This window comes from Larus michahellis, chromosome 8 (genome assembly GCF_964199755.1).
Source record: "Larus michahellis chromosome 8, bLarMic1.1, whole genome shotgun sequence".
NCBI lineage: Eukaryota > Metazoa > Chordata > Aves > Charadriiformes > Laridae > Larus > Larus michahellis.
In genome coordinates this window covers 51,274,943-51,284,414 of record NC_133903.1, presented here as the reverse complement: position 1 = coordinate 51,284,414, position 9,472 = coordinate 51,274,943, and the positions used below count along the sequence as shown (strand labels likewise).

General features: G+C 44.6%; 1 protein-coding gene across 1 annotated transcript; it reads right to left on the bottom strand.

Annotated features, from left to right (window-relative positions):
• Positions 1–940: 940 nt before the first annotated feature.
• On the bottom strand, positions 941–8,385 carry DMRTB1 (DMRT like family B with proline rich C-terminal 1). The gene is made up of 4 exons (XM_074598114.1): positions 7,980–8,385; positions 6,045–6,277; positions 4,258–4,402; positions 941–1,047 (listed from the first exon to the last, which is right to left on the bottom strand). The coding sequence occupies exons 1-4, from the start codon at positions 8,383–8,385 to the stop codon at positions 941–943; spliced, it is 891 nt and encodes a 296-aa protein (XP_074454215.1).
• Positions 8,386–9,472: the final 1,087 nt, after the last annotated feature.

Sequence of the window (9,472 nt, the reverse complement as noted above, 5' to 3'; positions counted from 1 at the left end):
AATTATTACTCTAAATGGTGTTTTGTCCTAGTTTCTTATGCAATCTCTCCACACCTTTGATATGCCACAGCGCACTTCCAATACACATGTATAAAGCTGTCTACACGACTCCTTTAGAAACAAATAGTACTGTTTAGTTTCAGCTGTACTGAGTTAAACAACATTGAAATTATGTGTAAACCATCAAGGACATTCAAAATCCCGAAGCCTGTGTGACAGGAGGCGATTCCAAATCAGTCTGTCCCCAACCTGAACAGAAGGTCCCTTAAAGGCAGTTCATGCAGAAAACAATGCGGAGGTGCTGGATTTCAGCCTATACCAGACCTTTTTGCAAATTCCTCCCATGCCCTTCTTGACAAGTGTACCAAGCACCTACTGTTCCCTTGCCTTGCTGAATCCAGTGAATCATGCTCTTAGGCAGTCAAGTAAATCAGCAACCCAGACTGTGTGCCCATCCTCTCTCACTTAGTCTTCAGGCTGCACATCAATTAACTCCTCCATAATAGTAAGAACCAGGCTTCCCTTCCAGAAAATTGATATACAAACAACGCATTTTTGACTACTGTCATGAACATGAGAAGGCTACAGAATGTACATGGCTCGGAGACCTCACTCCAAAGTCAGGGAGCCATCTAACCTGAGGAAAGGAAACAACTTCAGAGTCATAATCTTTTGCTGCTTCCACCTGCCTAAGGGGGAAGGGATTTACCATGGCCCTGGAAAACCACTTTTAGGAACAAGGGCTTTATAGTGCTAGGGAGGCAGAGCTGTGAGCCTGGTAGCTCTAACATGATCATAAAGTGAGGCAGGGGGCTAATCCCCTTCTAGCTGTTGTGACTGCTCAGTGACTGTCACTCTACCCTCACATTAACTAATGCTCTCCTCAGAAATTCAGAAATGAAAATAGCACTGCCTGCTACTCAGCTCTTCTCCAGCCCGTTTACTGTTTAGAATACACGGATTGTTCTCTGCTTGTTTCTTCTGGGGAAGAAGATGGTTGACCAGGTTCACGAACCACCCCTGAATCCTGACTGTCAGCTTCAGTAGCTGAAATAAAAATGAAGAATAGAAAAAGGTGAGAGTCAAACACAAACAAAGCAAGGCAATCACCCCAAACTCTGTATTTCAGTTTGTATTACACCTAGTATCAACCATACTTCCAGAGGTAAATTCTCAATGCAAAATGACTTTTGTCAATCCAGTTTGTTTTTCAACCCCATTAATTCAAAGGTGCTTGACATCAAGAGCTGCAGCTCTCCGAGCTGAGATACTGCACTTCAGACAGCAGTTGATTGTTTCAGCCATGCTTGAAGAAATGCAGCAAGAGTGCTTCAAGATGGCAAGTGTTGAAGCTGCATTGGAATAGAAGTATGAGGCAGACTCCTTTGCCCACTTAACCACAGTGAATCTGTGCCATGCCTTTTTAACACTCCTGTGAACTCCCAAAGGCCTTGGCAGACTAACTAATCCCTTCTTCAAATCCAACTAGGGATTTTAATTTTATAAATTATTTACTTGCCAATTTGCATGAAAAGCCCCCTCATTTCCTCACAGGCGACTTGGGGTTTTGTTTGTTTTTCTGTGGCTTGCTCTTTTAGAAAGCCAACAATCTGCAATCAGACTCTATCCTCAGATGCTGTACTGGCTGTTTTACTGGACATACCTTTTGTCTATTTTGTCAAATGTCCATAACATTACTAGTCAATGCTGCATAAAATTGTGTAACAACGTGGCCTATACTTCACATCACAGTTGTAAACCTAACTGGCCTCAGTTATTCAACTGCAGTCAACTACTGACTCAAACCTTTCTGGCAGCAGCTTGTAGCCTTGGAAAATCTTATTCAGACAAGACTCGGGTTTTTTTTTTTAATGTTTGTCTTCATCTCAGATTCCCTTCGGGGCAGAGATCACAGACATTTCTTCTCACCAGTTGTCCCCCGTAGAGTTTTTCTATATCAATTTTACTGCAACAGTTTCGCCAGAGAGCCCATTTCACTCAATTCTGGGCGTCTCTCTGGAGGAAGGATATTCCCAAGTCTAACTGCAGGTTTGAGTCAGTTCCTGTCTTGGGAAAAAAGACATGATGCAATCCTAACACATCCCTATGTACTAAATGTTTCAGCTTTTCTCTTTATTTCAGGCATCTTTAATACCAGAATCAAAGAATTAGTTTCACTGTGTCTTCCCTCTACATCTGCATCTTCTGCTGGCAGGCTATTTTGTGTATGACCTCATTCAGAAGTATCCCCCCTCACTGGGTCACAATTGCAAATTCCTACATATCCTGGAGCAAAAATGCTACGTAGTGGAATTAATTTGTAATTTCTTTGTATTACTAAGAAAACTGGATTCTTCTCTGAACAGCACAATCGATGATGCATTATTTCCTATGGCTTTGTGCCTGGGTTGTGATTTCCCTGGTGTGTAATAAGGGCTGAGGTCATTAGATGGCATTTTGCTCTCTGGGGGGTGCTCTCATGACCTCTCTTCTCTATCCAGTTACCTGTTTTCATGATTGTTTGGCCAGTACAACTTCACTTTACCAATACAGGACTGGATTTCCTCTGTTTTCCTCACGCAATACCACTGCTTCTCTCCATGTCCCCTATTTTTGTCTGCTACTCACAGTTCCTTTCCATTCCGGCATACTGCAATAGATTAGCTGCAGCTCCCTAGAGGTTCTCTGCCACTGCAGTATCCCCCAGATCTTTTGCCACCTTCAAATCACCCCATTAATTTTTACATACACTTTCTGGTTTGCCTGCCAGCCTCAGTTTCCTCTCTTCAACTCAAACTCAGCCCATATTATTTCCCCTCCAGCACACCAGTATCTCCTACATACTGCATTAAAGTCCTAAAGTCTTTGTCAGTATCTTAAAATAGCTTTACATTTCTACAATGTCTGTACACCCCACACACTGCCATATTCTTCATATTCCTTTCGTCCATCACATTTCCTGCCTACTTTTCTTTGGCTTTCCAGCCAGACCAGAAGCAGGTATGCTCTGACTGCTCTGGAGATACGTGCCCACTGCTGGGCTGACTGGCAGGCACTTGGTTATTGGCCAAGGTACACACACGTCAGTCAGGAACCGAGTGCAAGCTGACAGCCAGCCAACCACCACAACATGGCTGCAAACAAACCATTTTGTGGGAGGCATCTGTTTCCCTTGCAGATCAATATTGTGTAGGCCTGTGATCACAACAGATATGTTTGGCTGAAAATAACTAATGGGTTGAGAAGTTGTAAGAGGACTGACATTAATAGAAAATAAGACTTCGCGAGCCTTATGCTGTTGAGAAACCAGGCCAAACCCCCCCCAACTTACATTTTGTCCCACATAACCACCACTGATGTCTTTTCAATTCAAATGACATAATTAGACTCCTCTATTTCTCCTTCTTATACGAGAGATTTGATTTTTCACTGCGTGATTATTGTAATCTATTTCATAAACAGTCAGATGAACAATTTTTTATTCTCATGTTCAAGAAGAGAAATAAAGTTGGTTTTATTTATCTGCATTTTCAAAACAAATTTAAAATAAAACTGGCTGTTCACTCATCCAGTGCTAGTGTTTTAATTCTCTAAGCAGCTCTACCCTCTTGTGGTCACAGCTAGCTGCAACCAAATGAAAAACTTACCAATACAATCATAAATACGTCCACATGTAGGCACAATACACAAAAAAGACCCAGAAGAGAGGGGCACAAAGACTTAACCTATGCCAGAAATTTAAAATCCTGTGAGATTCAATAAAACAACTTGAGATTTTGAAGATTCGCTCTTTCATTGACAGCAATTAAATGGTAGGTTTTTCACGTGAGCAAGAAATTTCATATTGCTCATGCTAAGTGCAAGTCCCCATTTTTTTAACATTTTGTCTAAATTGAAACAGAGCCAAATAATTTTAAAAATATGTCCCACAAACTAGCTATTTAGAAAAATGTTTTCATTTTGAGAACATCAATAGTTCATGCTCTGGAATGGCTCTGAGTCCTGGGGCCTCCATCATCTGCATGAGATTGAGGTGCTTGTTAGGCGGAAAGCCCAAGCACGTCAGGCTGCTTTCCCTTTTCCAGCTTCCCAGACCTGTACAAGCTGGAAATCTGTCATGGGCCTTCAGGATCTCAGTCCTAGCTCCATCACAGTGATCTGTGAAACCCTGAAAACCTGGGGGCTTCCACCTCAGTGGTTAGGTATTGAAACCAGGTTAAAACTGAATCTCCTAGAGTTCATCTCATACTTCCTTACCGGGGGCTTCCTTTGTTGTTTCAGCCAACACGTTCAGTGAAAGGGGAGGTGGAATGTAACGAATCCCTGGCAGAAAACTCGGTGGGATGAACTGGGGCAAAGGAGTGTAGTATCCTTGGTGGAAATCTCCACCTCCATCTGTAATCTGTGGAAACACATGAAGCAAAGCATCTTCCATCTAAAGACTCTCCAGGACACGTCTGCAGTATCAAACAATTTCTGTTTCAGTTTTTACCTGTGAATATTACATTTTTTGTCCATTTTGGGGCCCTACGCTGCCACATCTGTGCACCTATTAGTACGTGCAAAGCACGTGCGTAGTCTAGCATGCTGAAAGTGAGAAGTATCAGCTTCTCAGACCATGTCTGAGCTGAAACTGACCTTCTACATCCTTGTCTTCTGTTCTGCTATCTCATTAGAGCAGTCAGTTTATATCAGGAGCAGCTCACCTTCACCACTGACCCAGTGTACTTGCCACTGAACAAGTCTGGAAGTCTTCATGCAAGAGAGGCAACTGAGGGAAGTGCTCCTTGCCATCACCTCCCTGCTAGTTCTGTATTCTCCCCCGAGAGCAGTGAAGTGAGTGGTTCTGCCTACACTGAGGGGCTGGTGTGCACCTCGGGGTGCCCCACAGCCTTGGTCTTCTGTGATCACCAGACCTGTTAGAGCATGATAAAACTCATTCCACGTGCAAGGAGAGATTTCCATCCCTCAGAAACACCAGCATCAGAGAAACAGAAGCATTTCTCTCTTGGATCTGGCCATGTATCCTGCTACAAATAGAACTTGTATGAGATCTTTCCATCTGCTTCAGGACAGTTAAAAATTAAGTTCAAAACCATATACAGTGATGGTATAGACAAGGCATTTCCCAACCTGTGCATATCCAGCCCACCAGGATTCAGACTGCTGCTAGCCAACCTCTCTCTCAATAACCCCTAAAATGTGACAGGGAATTTCTGTGCAAGCATAAATCTAGAGGTCTTCAGGCAGATCACTCTATCTTAACATGAACCAATGAATTGTACTCAATGCAGATAGAATGGTGGATGGCAGCTGGAAATCTGATAAAGTGCCCAACTGTGTGACAAAAACTGGGCACCACCAGTTTAAACCAACATTACTGACAGCACTGAAGGGACCTGGAAGGGCACATACACACCATTATAACTGACAGGCAATTTAGCATCTTGTTTCTTACCATGTCCATGTGGTTTGAAGGTGTAGGCCCTATGATGATAAACATCATTTTTCATCTGAAACTTCTGTTAACCACAACTATTTTCCACTGTTTTTGAGAAACCAAATGTCTCAAATCTGACCATGCTGATTCGCTTCCTTATGGAAGCTGATTTTCCCCTGTTCTTCTCTGTGGCTATGGTGCCTTGGCCAAGCTCTGACGCTCTCCCTCCCTGTTAGATTTGTCCTGCAGGGAAGAAGAGGAACCTCACAACGTGCATTTCTCTGCCATCTATGCTCGCACAACATGATCATATTATGTGTCCAACTGCCATCATTCCAAAAGGCTGTCGCAGATGTTAGCAGGACGTAAATGCCCCAAAACGCTTCACAGAATCTGGCCCCTTACTAGTGCGTGGGTTTGCTCTTCTGAGTTCAGGCCAGACTATTAACATCACCATTCGCTAATGTTTTCTTCAGCATAATATATCAAAATGCTGTGAAGTAACTGGTAAGCAGGGTGACTTTTCATGGGTACTAAAAACAAGAACGCAGCTAAAAATAAAGACAGCAGTATTTCCAGAGGTAATCAAAAGACCGCTACTTACTGACACAGAAGCTGCATTCCCTGGCCCATAGTTGCTAGGAATGTTTCGGAAACCCCTCTGAAGTGATATCCCTGGAGGTGATGGTGCTCCCCTACAGCTTGACTGATTGATGGCAAATCCCATGGGAAATGGGTGGTAAGGGTAACACCCAGAATACCCAGAGTACACTTTCGGAGGTTCTCTCTCCAGGTATTCTGGGTTGACCATGTATTCTGGAGGAAAAGTAGAGTGAGCTAGGAAACAATGAGAAAAGAAAAAATAAAAGTATCCATGTAATCCTACGGAGTTCAGTAGAAGTAGCTGCAGGACCAAATTCCACTCTGAGGCAGGAGAAACTAGCCCTTCGGTTTCATGCTTAGCTCCTCATGAATTTATTTTGTCATTTTTTAAGGAACTAAGGAAAAGGTGCAGCAGATGATACTGTAATGCAGAATGATCCGCATTCTTTTCTGCCTTGTGCATTGTGAAGCTAGTCCTTAGTAAAGCACTGGCTGCAGAATCTTATTCTTCCAGGACATCAGAAACAGCAAAACAACCTACCTTAAGAATTAACTCTAGCAGGACTTAAAACAAAAATCTACAGAAATAATAGAGTTCTAACTTTAGTTCTATCTGTCACTTCTTAAGTTAATTTACAGACAAAGGCTCGATTTTAGGGACATACACAGGTAATTTCAGATGCAGGAATCAATTACTTCCTTTGTTTTTTATCTTGCATCTGGAACCTTATATGGCCTCTCTGAAGTCTTAAAAAAAGAGAGTGATTATTTGAAAATGAGTAGGGTCTTTCTTGCCTGCACAATCTCCTGTTGGTAGAGAAGTGGAAGAATTTGCTTCGAGAGTAGGTCAACTTCTGGAGTACTAGAATTATACTATTTGTTCCTAACCTTTTTTTAAATTGGTCAGCAGGTTAAAAAATGTTATTAAGGGAATGACTGACAGTGTTATCCATAAACATAATTTTCTTAGGAAACAAAAGTAAGAAAAGGGGGAGCAGTTATTGACAGATCAGGTGGCAACTAGAGATGTCTGAAATGACTCTTTCCCCCAGGCTTCTCAGAAAAGCATTTTGTCTTGCAGGCTGCCAACTCTCCAGAGGCTCAGACTAATGACTATTGCAGTCAGTAGGGATTTCCGTAAAATTACTATAGTAAATCGTCATAGCATGAAGTTACTGTAATAAATAGTAATGAACTAGACAAGTGACATGAAAGACTCTATTAAAGGAAGCAATTTAAGAGGTGACAGACCATACAACTGTTGCACCTGCAGAATCTATGCTCTGCTCTTAAATACCAAATGCACTTTTATACCAAGTGATCCCAGCCAAATTTAGTCTTTGCTACAGGAATTAAGGCCAAAAGGTCTCTTTCTTTTACAGTGCTATCATAAAGCGCTTGCTTCAGGCAACTGCAGCAGTAACTTTCCCCTTTACCTGCCGTCACTGAGTCTTTTGATGCTGGAGGCTTGTGCCTGTGGATTTACAAACAGTGAGAGACCACTCGGAGAAACATGCATGAACATCTGCAGTGCAGTGGATAACAGCGCACAGAAGAGTGGATCACAGTTTGGTTTCCCTCCCAGACCAGTCTCCCTCTCAGAGAAAAGCCACTTGCTTAAGCTTCAACTTCGCAGTGAGCAGCGAGGCTGAGCATGGTGCTCCTGTCACACAGCCCTGTGTGACCCATGTCGCAAATCCCGCAAAAGGGAAAATAAATGCAGGATTGCATATTCAACATGCAAGTTGGGTACCTGTGTCCACTGAGGAAGGAAAGAGGGAGAGACAGCAGGAATGTCTCTCCAGGGAGCTGGAGCTTGAGGAAGCAGGGGGGTGCAAACTGCGCAAGTGGCAGTGTTTGATTGGAGGAAGAGGGAGATGAACATGGAAAGAAAGATGGCAGGACAGGGGAAGAGGCTTTGAGGACAGGCCCTTACCGTAATCCCAGAAGGGAGGGCCGCTGGGAGGCGGTGGTGGCCCCCTGCACGCCATGCCTTTGCCGTTGCTGCCGGTGGGCTGGATGCCCTTCATCCCTTCATGGCCGCTCTGCTCAGGGGCACCAGCCACCCCAGCGGCCACCGCGGGGCCTTCGCCCAGGGAAGCAGGGCCTGTGGCCGCCCCAGTCGGTGGGTCGGGCACCTGCTGCCTCAGGGCCTTCTGGGCTGCCATGATCTTCTGTCGCTCGGTGATGAGGGCGCACTTGTCGCATAGGCAGAGCTTCCAGCGGCAGTGGCCGGCGTGGCCCTTCACTGGCACCACAAAGCCGTGGTTACGGCAGCGGGAGCACTTGGGGGTCCGCAGTGACGCCTTTGCCGCCATCGCTGCAGCCTCCTCAGCCTCCATGGCACAGTGGTCCTGGCTACCTACCCTGGCACGCTGGGGCTGGCTTCTCAGGGCTCTTATATAGGGCATGGCCACTGCTGTCCCAACATGTAGCAACCTGGGCAGGCGGGGCAGGAGAGCCCATGGCAGCGGGTGGGGAATGCCCTGCTGCGGGGGGGCCTGCAGCACAGGAGTGGCCTTGGCCCCGCAGGCCTCCCCTCCCTCAGCCAGGCACGGGTGTACCTGCCCGCCTGCCCCTCCAGGCCCCTGGTGCGGGCCGGGGACATGGGGGCTGGAGGAAGAGAAAGATCAGGGACTGCGTCTGCAAGAGCAGGGGGGCTGTGCCGCACATTTTAGTACACTTCCCTGTGCTGGTGCACGCAGAGATGGGGAGTTTTTGACACGCATGGTTGTGCACGGGAGAGAAATGCACAGTCCTTTACACTACTGCCCTAAGTGATAGCTTTCCCTTTTGGCACTTCAACATCCACACTCAGTTTCGTACCTCTCATGCATTTGTTTTAATATGCGCATGATTTCAGTTCCATTTTGTTTGCAATTTGCAGTATGCTTCTCTTGATCAGGAGGAGAGTGACTGCCTCAGCAGAAAAAAACTCACTCTTTCATCATTCTGTTTTTCAAAACACAGTACTAAGATGAAGGCAGAAAGCATATGTCATTCAAAAGACCTGTCTCCTTTTCTCAGAATTCCTTATTCTCTGGAAACAAAGACAGGCTTCCAATTAGAAATACAGGAATGCTCCAGTTCCAGTATTGTGTAGAACGCACTTGTTATTTGTTACTGCTGGTAGCTACAAAACCATGGTTTTACACAGTAGCCTCTTTCCAGGAGAAAACTCTACACTTTGCAATGTAAGGCACAACACTGCTGATTTTTTGACACATACGCAATAGTTAATTCTGTTTTGAAATCCTGGGATGCCAATAGCTTCTTCTACGTTAAAAAGAATACCATAAAAATAAACGACCAAGTAGTTGTGAAGTTTTTTTACCAATTAGTTTCAAGACAACCAGGTAACATCTGTCTGCTGCTCTGAAACAGTTCTAATACGCAACAGAGTATGCCTTTCAGAAGCCCTTCCCTGAG